The sequence below is a fragment of the Ahaetulla prasina genome, chromosome 8 (assembly GCF_028640845.1).
Source record: "Ahaetulla prasina isolate Xishuangbanna chromosome 8, ASM2864084v1, whole genome shotgun sequence".
Lineage (NCBI taxonomy): Eukaryota > Metazoa > Chordata > Lepidosauria > Squamata > Colubridae > Ahaetulla > Ahaetulla prasina.
In genome coordinates this window covers 53,015,047-53,032,616 of record NC_080546.1, presented here as the reverse complement: position 1 = coordinate 53,032,616, position 17,570 = coordinate 53,015,047, and the positions used below count along the sequence as shown (strand labels likewise).

Below are 17,570 nucleotides of genomic sequence, written 5' to 3'. Positions count from 1 at the left end.
GGGGGTATTTTGACTGCATTGTTTTATTGATTACAGAGTTATGAGCATATCTTTTGGCCTTGTAAAATGTTTGCTGATTGCCATTTTCATTTCCAGGCTTTGGAAACCATTGCAAGATAGCATTGAAATAGCTACCTAAAGTTTCCTTTAGTTAGGTCTTTTTAAATATCTTGTTTGAGAGACAAAGTGGAGAATGCATGCACCAAGTTGTCTTTCAAAATAGATATGGTAAATGTTGATGAACAATTATAAGATATTCCTTTCTAAATTATTCTCTCTCTTGCCTATGCATTTCTTGTGGTGGTGTTCTTTTGTAATAACAAAGCTGCAATGATGTGTTGTTGTTGTTCCCAGAGCCTTGCAAAGTTGAGAGAAAGATTCCTTCTTGGTCAAACTATTGCCCAATCAGAATCAGATTTGAGATGCAGCCTGGCACATTCCCAACAGTCTCTCTCTAAGCAAACTTTGGATGCAGGGTCTCAGACAGACATTTCTGGTGATGTATGTTTTTCCTATTATTTAAAGGTGGGGATTAAAAAAAACTATGGAACACTCTTGAAGAGATCTAAGTCAAATGTTAGTCGATATATCAAGAACATTCTAGAGAATGGCTCTCATGTTTCACTCTCAAAAGGCACTCCTTTCTTTGTGCTGCAGAAATTCTACTAAGTGATAGGGATGTGTCAGATTTTCTAGATGGGATATTTGGAATGCGGGTTATCTACAAATAGTATCTATGTCATTATCATTAATAAGCAGAACTGGAATAAAATTTTCTGGTTTGCAAATTTTTTTCTTGTGTTTTTTCAGATATGAATTTTATTCTAGAATATTATTGTAATCCAAGTTGGTTTTAATTTAGCAAAGTAGCTACAACAGTCATATTAAAAACTTCCAATTTTTTCTTATTCACATGAAACTAAACCTTTACTATACTATGGAATACATCATCATCTTCTATTATTTATTTTAAGAATTTCATTGGACATCTTTCCTCCCTTCCCCTGCCTTCTTTTCCCCTGCCTTCTGATATCCCCTGATATCCTGAATTTAGATTAACAATGTGAGATTCAGTCTAACCACATCTCCCTCTCCCCTCCAGATTTTGTTAGAGCTTATTGGTATCACTTTCCAAAAACATTTTAATTTAATCTGAAGTCATTTTTGAAGTCATCGAACACATTATGTCAAGTAGATCTTATCAAAAATGACATATATTCATTGAATATTGATGTATATAAATATAAGTGAACCTTATTTATTTTTTCTCCAAAAAGCAATGATCAAACCCTAAAGTCCAATTTTAAAAAGTCCAATTTAGTCACTTTAAAATATTTCTCAGTGACTGGGATGATTGCCATAGGTTTATATTCACAAATGTTTTCCAAACTTTGGTCTATTTCTTAAGGTGGAATCATAAAAGGCTCTGTGAATGATTGGATTTTCTTAGAAGCAGCCCATACTTAAATGTGGTTTTTAACAATTTCAGTCTCATTGAAGTCCTTCTTTGAGCTTCATCGATCTCTTAAGTTCTGAGTTCAAAGTGCTAAGCAACAACTTGGGATTAAATGGAGGTTCAAAGTTGGCCTTAATAGAACTGTACCTTCTTCTGTTAAAATATATCCTAAGGTTATTTAATAATAATAAACATATATTCTTTTAGAAAACGTTTGAATTAGCTGTTGAGCTGACAAAACAGCTATTAGTGTTTTGAAATGTGTTTCTATTTAATTTAGCTTATTTAGCTAAATAAATCAAATTATTTCATGTTTCCTTAATGATATATGCTGTGAGATGGTGATTCTTTCAACAGGTCAGTGTAAAGAACATGGCCAATTTAGCTGAAAAGGTCAGATTGAGTCTTCAGTATGAAGAAGCTAAAAGAAGGTAAAAAAAGAGTTTATTTCTTTGTTACAATATACATTTTGTATCTCAGTCTATAAAGCCATGTAGCCAATATAATGCTTGCAGTGACATCTACTGGATGCATCTCTTGAAAACATAGTTTAATATTCTTATCAGGATCATTTATTTGTGTATATTGGATCATTTATTTTTGTATATTGGACTATTAGTGAATACTCGGAGCTATTTTGTTTCCACTAACAAAAGAATTGTAAGCAAAAGAATGTGAACCAAATTAAACAGCAAATTCAGGGAAATAGGTTATTACTAGCAGTTTCCTCACTTGCAAAACAAACACTTTACACTTCAAAACTGCTTGTAGGTTTAGGTGATAATAGGAAAATTAGGATATATAAACTAGTGGCGTTAAGAACATAATCTTAATTGTAATGACATAAAATGTAACACAGCAATCTTAAATTCAATATTAGAACCAAGGTGCATAATACATACCGCATACTCAAAGGCAATGTTAGATCTGAATAAAGTGAGCTTTTCAACCTAAAAAGGAATCACAATTGTTTTCAGATAACATGGGAAATCCTTATTGATATCTATAGAAATTGCAGATGATGAAAAAATTACTACTTGAAATGTTAAAAAGCAACAAAAATGTTCCTAGAACTCATAATTGAATAGGTAGTCCTAGATCTTCAGTCATGCTTTCAGTGACTGTTTGAAGTTGCGGATAGCACTGGACAAATGTGGCTATACCTGGTCCTTGGAGTTCTGGCCATCCCAGCACCCCTGCAGTTATGTGATCACAATCTGGGCATCTGGCAATCAGTTCACACTTATAACCAATTGATAAACACATGATTGCTATTTGCAACCTTCACTGCCATCCTCCTGAGAAAGTTAATTGGGGAACTGGCAGGGAAGGTTGCAAATCACTAGGATAAATATCCCCTCCCACACATTCTGCTCTAGCCACTTCTGTGTTCATGCCATACCCTTCTGCGCTGTCCCTGATTCATACTGCTTCCTCATACACCCTTGCCAATCCACTCTTGCTCAGTCTCCCTGACTCACTTTTATAAATAACTCAAAGCAGTGAACATACATAATTCTCCTTCCTCCTTCTATTTTCCACACACAACAATCCTGTGAGGTGGGTTGGGCTGAGAGAGAGTGACCAGCCCAGAATCACTGAGTCAGCTTACAGTCTCCTAGGATTTAGGCCAGCACTTCAACCACAATACCAAACTGACTGTTTACTGTCGCCTTCTCTATTGATTCTGCTAGTCACAAACCAGTTGCAAAGACCCAAATGGTGATCATGTAAATGTGTAAATGCCTGTTAGTTGCAAGTGCCTGAATATCAATCATGTGACCGCATGGGTGTCACATGAGTTTTCAATTCAAAGATTGGTTGCAAAATTGGTTTTTCAGTGCTGTCATAACAGTCACTACACAAGGCGGTAGGTCTACATGTACAATAATGTAAATGATACAGCATAAATAATACTTTCAGTTCATCATCTTTTTTCTCATCACATTAATAAATTGAGAATATTGTTTCTAAAAGGCTTCAGGAAGCCTTCAACATCCTATTCAAAACATTTAAATGGTTCAAATATATGTAGAAACCTGCCATTAAAATAAAATTTGGAATTGACAAGCAGTGTCAGTCGAGAAGACTTGAAAACTTAATTCAGTGATCAAGTACAATATTAAAGGCAAGTCATCCTCTATAAGAAGCTAAGAAGCATGCTCTGGTAGCTGGAGAGATGATCAGTCAGTAACAATTACTGATAAGTAACATTTTAAAGAAGAAAAAAACTCTTTGAGACACCATCCCACCTTGCATGTCATTGAATACGGTAGTAGTCAGGGTTATTTCTAGCCAGGCTTGGCTAAATATGAACCATTGATAAAATGAAATAAACCTGATGCATTCCATCAGTATGGGCCTTTATTTAGTAAGCAAGAATGATTTTATTTCTTTCCATGTTAGTTATACATAGCTTTTAGAACTGCCGCTTAGCTATTTAAGAAATCAAAATAAGAAGGCTAAGCTGTAAATATTAATACTACATAGTAGACACCAACTTAAATGGCTTTAAAAGTGATTATATAATCAATGGATTATAAATGCCTTAATGGTTACATTAGACCTCCATATATTTCCTGTAATATCATAATCCATGAGTAAGAATACTGGTGTACTCATGACCTTTTGTTAAGTTTCACTGAGGGGGGGGCACTATGTAAATGGGATAGTGGATCAGATTTTTGGTTTAGTCTATGCCAACATTTTGTATTTTTATGCTGGAAAGAATTTGAAACATTATCTCTTTAGGAGAACATTCCATAAAATGAATGTCAGAGAAGGCTGACAGCTGCTATTTTCATGTGGTAGTAATTATAAAATGAAACCCTTTGTTCATTAAAAGTTTTCATTATCTTGCAATTAAAAACTTATCAATTGGTAAATCACTTTGTAATAAAACCAACCATCATGTGAATACTGCACTTCACTCGACTCTCAGGAACTTACCAAGGGTTCTTATTTTTCCTGTCCCTAATTGTTAACTAAGATAACCCTGAACAGATCAGATTATAGATCTAGTTTGGTGTAGTGGTTAAGGTGCTGGGAGTTCTAGTCTAGTTCTAATCCCACTTTAGACATGAAACCTCACTGGATGACTTAGGGCCAGACGCAGTCTCTCAACCAATCCACCTCATAGCATTGTTGTGTTGTTGTTTTTTATGTATAAAAATAATAAAGGTGATATAAAATCAAATAAATGATAAATGATATGAATTTGATTCATTCACTTCATGTGAAAAGAGCTGCACACTATCTTATCCTCTGGCCTTTAACTCCACCAAATGTCTATGGTACAGTGAAAAACTTGGTCAGAATTAAGGATGCTACATGATACGTTTATTTAAAATATTTTTATATATTGACTTGCTAGAAAAATGAGGTACGATGGCTCAGTGGCTTAATGAAACTGGATATGGTCTCCACTCTGGTGGTTCAAGTCTTAGCACTGCATGGTGAGGTCAGCTCCCATCAGCTCAGCTTCTGCCCACCTAGCAGTTCAAAAGCATGTTCTATGCAAATAGATAAATAGGTACCACTTTGGTGGAGAGACAACCCGATGCTTCATGCAGCAGTTAAAATCCTGCTGGCCCCGAACCTTCCAGGTTGCGACACCTGTTCACAAGGTGGAAGGAGAGGGCCTTGGATGTTGCTGCAGGAAAAGCCACTCATCTTTCTTTCTGGTGCAAAGCTAGCTCACCTCCTATGGTGCACCTTGGGAAGCACACAAGTGTGTACCTAACAGAGTTGTTAAACAGGCAGCTAAACTACTACTCTGCATTAGCATTGTAAAAATGCTAAATAAATAAATAAGCAGAAAAATAATTAGAAATGCTCTGCATGATTTCGGCTTGCGTTTGTTAAAGGTAAAGGTTCCCCTTGCACATATGTGCTAGTCGTTCCCAACTCTAGGGGGCGGTGCTCATCTCTGTTTCAAAGCCAAAGAGCCAGCGCTGTCCGAAGCGCTGTCAGTGGTCATGTGGCCGGCATGGCTAAACACCAAAGGCGCATGGAACGCTGTTACCTTCCCACCAAAGGTGGTCCCTATTTTTCTACTTGCATATTTTACATGCTTTCAAACTGCTAGGTTGGCAGAAGCTGGGACAAGTAAAAGGAGCTCACCCTGTTACGTGGAACTAGGGATTCGAACTGCTGAATTGCTGACCTTTCGATCGACAAGCTCAGCATCTTAGCCACTGAGCCACCACATCCCAATTATTTTATTATTATTTTATTATTATTATGCATTTGTTAGGCTTCATATAATATAGGTGCTACTGTATTATGGAGCTCCTGACAGTGGAGGAGGCAAGGAGATAAGAGACCTTCTCACTTTTCCTTTGTTTTTGTCCTATTGAAGTCCTTCTTTATCTGTTCTTTGTGTCTGTCTGTCTGTCTCTTTTAGAATGGCAAACTTAAAAATAGAACTTTCTAAGTTAAAAGGTGAAGCTTGGCCTGGGGCACTAGAAATTGAGAAGGAAAAATTGATGCTGATAAATGAAAAGGAAGAGCTTCTGAAAGAACTTCAATTTGTCACCTCATGTAAACGCACGCAAGATGAATTGAAGCATTTAGAAGCAGAAAGGAAGAGACTGGAAGAGGAACTATCTATGAAAAGCACACCTAGTGATGAACTTACAGAGAGGTATAGAAAAAAATCATTTCCCTCTATCATTTATTTATTCCTTCATCTTAACCTTTATACTTACTGGAGAGTCTGAGTTGTGCCCTAATGGGCCATTTTCTTTCAGTAGCTGTTCTATGTACATTTTAATTAAATTTAAAATTAGTCTAGTGGGCAGTAATACAGAAAGACCTTCACACTGTGACAGAATTCACAGAGTTCATATTACTTCAAGCTCTCTGTTGTTCTTCATTTGCGACCAGCATGAAAATAGCAAGTCCTGATGTTAAATAGCTGAAGGAAGTCAGCAGAGTGCAATATATCATTGGCAAGTTTTGGGATAATAGCTGAGACCTTATGAACTTCTTACTGCAAATATTATTCTCATTGCTTCTGCACTGGAGCCACTTATAGTTGATAGAGATGTTTTTCCACACACATGCAAAGGAGTTAACTAAATTCAGAAGGTATATACTAGGGCAGCTGGACTCTATTCATTTATATCAAGGTCCACACGGAGATTATTTAGCCTTCTAGAATAAAGTATATTTTTAAAAAGAAAATGGATTGGAAAACCATAGAATGTTAAGAATTGCAGATTGGGTTTATGTTAATTAAGAACATGTTTATAAAACCTTAAGTACTGCATATAAATGTTTAACTTTTGATAAATGGAGAGAAATGGAGAACTGTAGAAGTGTCACCTTTTATCTGCTGTGCCCTTTTTGCACACTGATCATGCTCTTACAGGATATGCCATGGGTTTTTGCATTCTGTCTGTAAATGCAGCCTATTTCCTTCTATTCTCTGCTAATGAAGAAAAGACAAGGAGAGGTTTGTATAGTTGCTGTGCACAAATAAGGTAGATATTTTAAACCTTGATTTAAACACATTTCTGGCTTGTTTGGATGCCATAAATGTAATCCTTGGCTTGGATGTTATATCAAGCTGTCTAGTTTGTTTACCCTCTTATGTAAAGAGAAGGTTAATAAGCAGCATGCAATTTGATCTTCTTGACTTGTTGGTATGTTAAGACATTGTCCTTGGCTTACTGTATTATCATGAGTTAAAGATGACCATGGTAATTATAATTAAAGTAAATACTTATAATTTAAAGTCATGAAATTTTAAAAACTGTGGTGAAATATACTAGTGTTGGCTTCCATGGCTGGTATCTGTTACCCTGTGTTTCCCTGAAAATAAGACCCGGGTTTATATCTTTTAAAGAATCCAAAATAAGCACTAGGGCTTATTTTGGGGGGTGTCTTATTTTTTTTCCATCTACAGGAAGTCCACTTCTGCTTGCTCGAGGCCCCAATGGAGCAGGCAAGCCGAGAGACGGTAGGACGGAGTGGGCGGGTGGCCATGGGAGGCTCATCTTTACATGGCAACACCAACAGCAGATGGAGGCAGAGGTACAGGGGGAAGGCATGCAATCCGGATGGGCCTCAGGCAAGCTGAGAGATAGTGGGATGGAGTGGGCGGCCGGCCATGGGTGGCTTATTTTCTCATCTCTTGGCTTGCCCATGGCCAGCGTGGAGTGTCGGGATCACCTGCCTTCCCCCCATGTGCCTCTGCCTCCATCTGGTGCCAGTGCCACCATATGAAGACAAATCTCCCACAGCCGGCCACCTGCTCTAGCCCACCTACTCTTGGCTTTCCTGTGGCATGGCCAGGTTGCCTGCCTTCCCCCCACCTCTGCCTTTGCCTGCTGCTCGGACAGATAATCAACTCACCTGCGCTGCACAGTCTGCAGCTGCTGCTGGACACCACCATCCCTCGCACCCTCGCCATCTCCAATGCTGCCACACCCATCCCCCCAGGCTGATGACGGTCTTCACTGGGGCTTTTTGGGGGGGTAGGGCTTATATTAGGCACATGCTTAAAATCAGGCATGAGCTTATTTTCGTGATTGGTCTTATTTTTGGGGAGACTTATTTTTTATCTTTCTGACATTTCACTGGCAACTGTGACTGGGATCTTCAGAGGCAAGGTGGTCTGCTAGCAAAACAGGTAAATCTGCTTCTGAATGTGGATCTATGGCAAATTAGACATTCCTGAAAGGGTGGGAATAGCATTGTGGTGGATAACAGTGGACAGGCAGTGAATTTCTTTTACCAGATAAGGAAAGAAAGTGAGATATCCCACTTGCACTCTGGACAGATGTTACAGGAACTGGTTTTTTGTGATGAACTCATGAATTGAGCAGCTGGGAGCTGAAGCATTTCAGTCAAGCTCACAGCTCTAATGCCTCTTTTATGGACACAAGGTTAGCAGAAGCCTCACTTTCTTAAACAGTTTCAGTTGTAATCAATTAATAGCTAACGAGCTTTTCTAAGCAGTAGGCTAAGAGAAATTCACTTGTTGAGTCAACATTTTTTCTGGATTAAAAGAAAAAGCCAGGTTTCAAAGATTTAAAAATGTTGGCAAAAGGCTCAACAAGGATTGGATGTAAGAAAGTTTAAAATGGAAAAAGAGGTTAGTAATTTTTGATTATTATAAAAAAAGGTTACTTTTTGATGAAAATGCTTTTGAACAAATTGGAATTAGATCAGAACTTTATGGAATTTTTTTTTTGTTTATTATTAAAAAGTACAAACAATTGATGGATTTTAGAAAACAGAAGATGAAGGTAATTTGAGCCAGAGGGGGATGCTAACTATAACCATGGAATGCCATTTGAGAGAAAAGTATTAAGAGCTGAGGAAGAAAACAAAGGAAACTTGCAAAAAAAGTGGGGGGGAGGAGATGATTGAGAGAGAACAGTGCACCACTCATTTTTGACTCAGTCTGAATCCTCTGCTTATTTCAGCTTTGCTTATCTTTCGGCTAATGAAATTCAAAGCAGTTTTTGCATGAACACTTTCATTAGTGGAGCAACTGGTTTCATGTGGTTTGTGCATAAATTGAAGCAACCATGCTTGGTCTGGATATGAATTGAAACAGTGGGTAACAGCTAGAAGAACCTAATGCTTTTGATGCCACTGATAATAAGGAAAGGAGTCCCGGGAAAGGGGAGGTTTAAAAATGCCTAATTTTAAATTATACTATGAAGCAGCTGCTCTCTCTGTAATAAGTGATTGGTTTAAATTAACGGAGGAAAGAATTTTGAATATAGAAGGTTATGATTTGCTATATGGATGGCATGCATATTTAATTTATGACAAAAAAGTGGATAAGGCCTTTAAAAATCATGTGTTAAGAACTGCTCTTCTGCGTGTTTGGAAAAAATACTCTTACAAACTAAATTATAAGGTTCCTATATGGGCAAGTCCTAGACATACAATAGAGAATATAAATATAGAACAGAATCAGGAAATGATTACATATAAAGATCTTTTGTATACTGAAAGAGGTAATTTGCAATTAAAATCTCTGCACGTACTAAAGAAGAAGGAAAAATTATACTTGGTTTCAATATGAGCAACTACGTGCTAGATGGAAGGAAGATCAGAAAATTGGTATAGAGCAGAACGAGGGAAATTTGGTAAAGCAAATTAGAAATCAGTCTCAGGAGCATATAAAGAGATTGTATAATGTGTTACTTGAAATAGATTCTGAAAGGGACTTGGTAAAGGACTGTATGATAAAGTGGGCACAAAATTTTCAGGAGCCAATATTATTGGAAATTTGGGGAAAAAATTGGGTTAAAAATGTTAAATTCATGCAGGCACAGAATCTGAGGGAAAATTTTTATAAAATGTTTTATAGATGGCACTTAGATCCTAAGAAATTATCGTGTACCCAGATATGCAAGCAAAATGTTGGAGATGTAATTGTGATGATGCTACATATTTTCATATTTGATGGACTTGTAAGGATATAAAGGCCTTTTGGATAAAAATTTGGTGGATTTTACAAAATGTTTTGAAAAAGAAGATAAAGTTCCTGCCGCAATTTTTTTTGTTGGGAATTATTACGGATTGTACAGTAATTGAGACTAAATTGATTTTAAATCTAATAACTGCAGCAAGATTACTAATAGGACAATATTGGAAGAAAAAAGAAGTACCTACAATAGAAGAATGGATATTGAAAGTTGCCAATTTGGCTGAGATGGCGAAGATATCAGCCTTTTTGAAAGACAATACGCAAGAAAGATACTTAAAGGAATGGAAAAAATGGATTGACTATATTCAACGTAGATATCAGACTAAGAGTTATCAGACTGTTTTTGAATGATTATGATGTATTATTTTTGATTGTTTTCGGGGGAAGTTAGGAATTGATGATTGTAGGGGTATAATTAAGTTGGGACGAAAATTTTTTAGCATATGTTTGTTTTATTTTTAACTATACCTTGTGCTCGTTCCAGGAAGTCGGGGGGGGGAGGGGGGTTGTGAAGGGGGGGGGAAGGGGGGAAAATTTTCTGTAAAACTTTTTGAATAAAAAAAAAAAAATAAGGAAAGGAGTGAAATATGAAATTGGGGAGGTTCCAACCATTCACGTTGCTTTCGTATAGCCCGGACCCTTTTCATCACATAGCCACAGATTGCAATGGTTGAAGGAAAGCAGAGGAAAAAAGACACAGGAAAAGAATCAGGAAGAAGATGGGTTGATGAAATGCATTCAAGGACACTGTATTAATAGCTCTGCTGTGAGGTAAAGGAGGGACAGAAAGGAAGGCACTGGGCTAGTGGAATATGCCACAGTGAGAATTTTTGAGACCATCAAGGAATAAATTGTATAAAATAATCAATATTAGTTCCATGTATCATACCTCCTATCTAACCTCCATGGGATTAGAATGCAGTACTGCAGGCTACTTTTGCTGACTGCTGATTATCAGCAGTTTGGTAGTTCGAATCTCACCAGGCTCAAGGTTGACTCAGCCTTCCATCCTTTGGAGGTCAGTAAAATGAGCACCCAGGTTGTTGGGGGCAATTTGCTGACTCTGTAAACAGCTTAGAGAGGGCTGTAAAGCACTGAAGCTGTATATAAGTCTAAGTATATAAAGTGTATATATATATATATATATATATATATATATATATATATATATATATATATATATATATATATATATAGGTCTTTGGTTATTCGGGTTTTCTCCCGCGTAAAATTGGAAGTGTCTTGGCGACGTTTCGACGAAGTCTCATTCGTCATCTTCAGGCTTCAGCTTCGTGCTTCTGGGAGCAATGTGCGATTGCAGCTGTTTCTTCCTTTTTAAACGGCACAGCCCTCCTCCCATATATAAAAGGCACCACAGACAGAATCAGCAAGATCCTCCACAAACATAACATCAAGACAGCATTCTGCACAAACCAAAAAATATCCACCATCCTAAGAAACCCCAAAGACAAAATTGAGTTAGAAAATCAAGGAGTATATGAAATCCCATGCACTGCCTGCCCCACCACATACATTGGACAAACCAACAGAAGAATAAGTGCACGCATTGAAGAACACAAGAACTCAGTCAAAAAAGAGGAACCAACTTCTTCCATGGTCCAACACCTTAAAGCCACAGGACACGATATTGACTTTAAAAAGACCAGAACTATCGCCAAAACTGAACACTTTAACAACAGAATAATCAGAGAAGCCATCGAGATAGAAAAATGCCCACACAGCATGAACAAACGAGATGATACCTCCCGCCTACCAGCCATTTGGAAACCCGCCCTTATTGACAAACGAGTCCTTAACACGAGGAATGACACCAGACCCACACTCACGAGGTCCACACAGGATGTCACCACCACACATCCACCCAGAAAGCAGACCCAAACCCACACTGATCAGGAAGCACGACCAAGGACCAGAAGCCAGACCGCAGCTGCAACATTAGCCATTTCAAACCCCTCCAATCCATACATGCAGCAGACTGATACCCACTACGAAGATGTAGCATAACCACGACCACGAAGCCAAACAGCAGCGGTGCAGCTCACCAGCTCAAATCCCCCTGCAACTCAGACTAATCTGAGCACAACCAAGCCCCCACCCAAACAGGACACACCCCCAGCCAATCAGAGCACAAAAAAACCCCCATCCAATCAGACCACAGCCAAGCTCCCACCCAATCAGTTCAAACCCCCACTAGCAGTTAAAAAGGAAGAAACAGCTGCAATCACACATTGCTCCCAGAAGCACGAAGCTGAAGCCTGAAGATGACGAATGAGACTTCGTCGAAACGTCGCCAAGACACTTCCAATTTTACGTGGGAGAAAACCCGAATAACCAAAGACCTACATACAAACACCCGCGAAAACCTCAGAAAACAAATATATATATATATATATATATATATATATATATATGTCTTTGGTTGTTCGGGTTTTCTCCCGTGTAAAATTGGAAGAGTCTTTACGCGGGAGAAAACCCGAATAATCAAAGACCTACATACAAATACCCGCGAAAACCTCAGAAAACAAATATATATATATATATATATGTCTTTGGTTATTCGGGTTTTCTCCCGCGTAAAATTGGAAGTGTCTTTACGCGGGAGAAAACCCGAATAACCAAAGACCTACATACAAACACCCGCGAAAACCTCAGAAAACAAATATATATATATATATATATATGTCTTTGGTTATTCGAGTTTTCTCCCGCGTAAAATTGGAAGTGTCTTGGCGACGTTTCGACGGAGTCTCATTCGTCATCTTCAGGCTTCAGCTTCATGCTTCTGGGAGCAATGTGTGATTGCAGCTGTTTCTTCCTTTTTAACTGCTAGTGGGGGTTTGAACTGATTGGGTGGGAGCTTGGCTGTGGTCTGATTGGATGGGGGTTTTTTTGTGCTCTGATTGGCTGGGGGTGTGTCCTGTTTGGGTGGGGGCTTGGTTGTGCTCAGATTAGTCTGAGTTGCAGGGGATTTGAGCTGGTGAGCTGCACCGCTGCTGTTTGGCTTCGTGGTCGTGCTACATCTTCATAGTGGGTGTCAGTCTGCTGCATGTATGGATTGGAGGGGTTTGAAATGGCTAATGTTGCAGCTGCGGTCTGGCTTCTGGTCCTTGGTCGGGCTTCCTGATCAGTGTGGGTTTGGGTCTGCTTTCTGGGTGGATGTGGTGGTGACATCCTGTGTGGACCTCGTGAGTGTGGGTCTGGTGTCATTCCTCGTGTTAAGGACTCGCTTGTCAATAAGGGCGGGTTTCCAAATGGCTGGTAGGCGGAGGTATCATCTCGCTTGTTCATGCTGTGTGGCATTTTTCATCTCGATGGCTTCTCTGATTATTCTGTTGTTAAAGTGTTCAGTTTTGGCGATAGTTCTGGTCTTTTAAAGTCAATATCGTGTCCTGTGGCTTTAAGGTGTTGGACCATGGAAGAAGTTGGTTCCTCTTTTTTGACTGAGTTCTTGTGTTCTTCAATGCGTGCACTTATTCTTCTGTTGGTTTGTCCAATGTATGTGGTGGGGCAGGCAGTGCATGGGATTTCATATACTCCTTGATTTTCTAACTCAATTTTGTCTTTGGGGTTTCTTAGGATGGTGGATATTTTTTGGTTTGTGCAGAATGCTGTCTTGATGTTATGTTTGTGGAGGATCTTGCTGATTCTGTCTGTGGTGCCTTTTATATATGGGAGGAGGGCTGTGCCGTTTTCTTGTTCTCTGTCTTGGATTTTAGTGGGGGGTTCTTTATGGATTAATTTGGTAATCTTATTTCTTTGGAATCCATTGGATGTTAGTATGTTAGTGAGAGTGTGTAGTTCAGTTTTTAGGTGTTTGTCAGCTAAGCATTTTGTTCTGGAGATGAGTGTCTTGGCTATGGAGTTGATCTGTGCTGGGTGGTGATGTGAGAGTGCGTGCAGATAGCGGTTTGTGTGTGTTTTCTTCTGGTAGATGGTGTGTCCTAGGGAGCCATTGGATTTCCTGTAGACTAAAACATCCAGGAAGGGAAGTTGGTTGTTAGCTTCTGTTTCCATGGTGAATTGTATTATGGGGTGTAGGCTGTTGAGGTGTATGAGGAAGTTGTCCAGTTTTTCTTTCCCGTGTGGCTAGATTATGAAGGTCTACATATCTGAGCCAGAGTTTGGGTTTGTGGTCAGATTTTTCTAGAGCTTGGGTTTCAAAGTGTTCCATGTAGAGGTTTGCAATGACAGGTGAGAGGGGTGATCCCATGGGTGCTCCTTCTGTTTGTTTGTATCTTTGTCCTTTATAGATGAAGAATGTGTTGGATAGGCAGTGATTGGTCAGATCTAGGATGTGCTTGGGGGGGTTATATTTGTTTTGGATGGCTGTTAAGGCTTCTTTGATTGGCACTTGGGTGAAGGGGGATATGATATCGAAGCTCACGAGTAGATCGCTGGGCTGTAAATTTTGTTTCTTTATGATCTGTATGAACTGGAATGAGTTTTTTACGTGTGAGGTGATGGATTCTGCATAGGGCTGTAGTTGTTTGGCGAGAAATTTGGCTAGGTTTTGTAGAGGTGAGCCTATGGAGCTGACTATGGGTCTAAGTGGGAATTCCTTCTTTGTTTATCTTGGGGAGACCATATAGCTTAGGGCATCTGGATGATTTCTCTCTGGGAATGATTTTTGCTGGATTTCTTCGCTGATGGGGGAGGCTTTTATTTTGGATTTGGTGGTTTTTTTCTAGGTAGGTGGTGGGATCTGTGTTTAGGGGTTTGTATGTGGAGTCTTGGAGTAGATTGGTTAATTTGGTTTGGTAGTCAGATATGTTCATAACCACCGTGGCATTGCCCTTGTCTACTGGTAGGATTATTATGCTGGTGTCTTCTTTCAGGTTAAGTACTGCTGTCTGTTCCTCTTTGGGTAAGTTGCTTTTGGGTGGCTTGCTGGTGCAGAGGATGTTGGTGATTTTGAGCCTGATTCTGTTAGCGTCATCAGGGTTGATTTTGGTCAGGCTGGTTTCAACTCCACATATAATGGTTTCAGTGGGGATGTGTTTGGGAGCGACTGCAAAGTTGAATCCTTTGGAAAGGACATCAGTTTCGGCTTTGGTGAGAATCCTATCTGAGATGTTATGCACTGTTTGTTTCCTGTGTAGCTGTTGGGGGGGAGGGGTTTGTTTCTGGCGTTCTTGTAGTCTTCGGAGTTTGTTGGTGTGTGTCTCTGTCTTGAGGGTGGTCTGTGTTTCAGCTCTCCAGACGGCGAGTTCTTTGGATTTGTCCCAAAGTGCGGGGTGGATCTTGTTGCTGAGTTTGAGGTGAAGTGCGAGGAGATCTTTGTTGATTCGATCTAGGAGGAATCTTTTTGTGTGAAGTTCATTTCTGATTAGGGCCAATTCTGTTCTTTTTAGGATGCGTTTGGTGGCTGCAGAGTTGGAGTGGAATTTCAATTGGAAGCATGTGGGGATTAAATTTTGATCTCGGCAGTTGTGTAGGAATGCGAGGTCACATAAAATGGAAGCTCTCTGGACTTCTAGTTTTTCATAGGTCCTGGTCAGATGGTGTATATATAGTATATATATATAAAAATAAATAAATATAAATAAATATAAAATATAAATATATGTATATAAAGTATATAAAGTATATATAAGTCTAAGTATATAAAGAAGGGGTGAAGTATATAAAGAAGGGATGATGTATATAAAGAAGGGCTTTGCCGACTCACCATGAAATATTTTTGGAATCTTCAGGGTTTTGTTTTGACTGAAACTAGGAACAACAAAAATTTTCAAAGCTTTTACTTTGTCCAACCTGCAGCTGATCCAGAAGAATTTCATAGAACCTCCAGATTGCAATTTGTTTCTTTAACTTTCAAAATAAGACACATCTTCTGCTTCGTACCATTCCATCTTCAGCTCTTAGCAGATTAGCCCTGACCAAATGGCTAATCTTTGGTGTAGTGATTAAGGCACCAGGCTAGAAATCATGAAACCATGAGTTGTAGTCTCACTTAAGATAAAGCCATCTGGGTGACTTTGTGCTAGTTACTTTCTCTCAGCCATGACAAAAAGGAAACGGCAAACTACTTCTGAAATATTTGGTTTAGATCTTTTTCTGCAGCAAAAAGATAACAGTCTGGTGTGTGTGTGTGTGTTTATGCATATGTAAAATCGTTACAAAAATGAACAAATCTTAAAGTTAGCAAGTTAAATATTTTAACAAAAGTGTCACAAATGATTTGTGGCAGGTAAGAATACCAAAGACTAAACAATTGAAGAGCCTCTTGAAAAAGGAACATATGTCTTCCCTAACTCTTATTTGCACATAATGCATATAGAACTTGATAACTTTAAATCTATTGACATGGATTTTTCACTCAATGACTAATAATTATATATAGTTCTTTTTTGGGGGTATAAGCAAATATTTGAGAAAAAGAACAATTGAAACTAAGTATTAGCTTAGCATTCTTATGCCTCTTCTCATATAGCCGATTCTGTGACAGTTGCTTTTGTGTTATTTCAGCCTTATTAAATTTGGCTTTCCAAGCATAGATGAAACATTACCCAGAGGAGAAAATAAACATGGGTGGGTGGGAGGGGCATTCATCTTTGCTTTTGTGGTTTTTTAATTGTTGCCCTTAAAATTGCGCTTAGAATATAATTTATGAATGTTCTTAAGAAAAATAATTTCATCTTACTTTCTTTCTCCCTCCTCTTTATAGCATACTTTTGTTTATTGAACAGATTTTTATAGCTCATACACAGTGACTCCTGCTGGCATAAAACAATAAAAAGCCACCCAAAAAAATATTTTATTTATTTATTTATTTATTTTGTCACATAGTATATATAAGCATAAGCATGAAATAACTATACAATATATAAGCATATATTATTATAATAATAATAATAATAATAATAATAATAATAATAATAATAATAATAATAATAATAATAATAATAATAATAATATTTTAATTTGTATACTGCCCTTCTCCCGAAGGACTCAGGGCGGTGAACAGGCAGATAAAATATAGATACACACAATAATTAAAAACATCCCTTAAAAAACTAATTTAAATGCCCAAAATGTTAAAAAACGTACTCCCCCGTAAAATCACAAAATTTTAAAAACCCATCCAATAAAAATAAAAATCAGGCTAGTCCAGCCATACGAAATAAATAAGTTTTAAGTTCGCGGCGAAAGGTCCTAAGGTCAGGTAATTGCCGAAGTCCGAGGGGAAGTTCGTTCCACAGGGTCAGAGCTCCCACAGAGAAGGCCCTCCTCCTGGGGGCCGCCAGTCGACACTGTTTGGCTGACGGCACCCTGAGGAGTCCCTCTCTGTGGGAGCGTACCGGACGATGGGAGATAGAAGCCGGCAGTAGACGGTCCCGTAGATAGCCCGGTCCTAAGCCATGGAGCGCTTTAAAGGTCGTAACCAATACCTTGAAGCGCACCCGGAAAACAACAGGTAGCCAGTGCAGTCTGCGCAGGATAGGTGTTATGTGGGAGCTCCGAGACGCTCCCTCAATAACCCGTGCAGCCGCGTTCTGAACTAGCTGAAGTCTCCGGGTGCTCTTCAAGGGGAGCCCCATGTAGAGAGCATTGCAGTAGTCCAGGCGAGAGGTAACGAGAGCATGAGTGACTGTGCATAAGGCATCCCGGTCCAGGAAGGGATGCAACTGGAGGATC

General features: G+C 38.8%; 1 protein-coding gene across 5 annotated transcripts in view; it reads left to right on the top strand.

Moving 5' to 3' along the window:
• Window positions 1-17,570, top strand: part of WWC2 (WW and C2 domain containing 2) — a 192,914-nt gene that overhangs the window by 111,852 nt on the left and 63,492 nt on the right. For all 5 annotated transcript variants that reach the window (XM_058192842.1, XM_058192845.1, XM_058192844.1 and 2 more), the window contains 3 exons: window positions 355-501; window positions 1,814-1,887; window positions 5,862-6,101. In XM_058192842.1, the coding sequence (XP_058048825.1) occupies window positions 355-501; window positions 1,814-1,887; window positions 5,862-6,101 (461 nt within the window). The remainder of the gene's footprint in view (window positions 1-354; window positions 502-1,813; window positions 1,888-5,861; window positions 6,102-17,570) is intronic.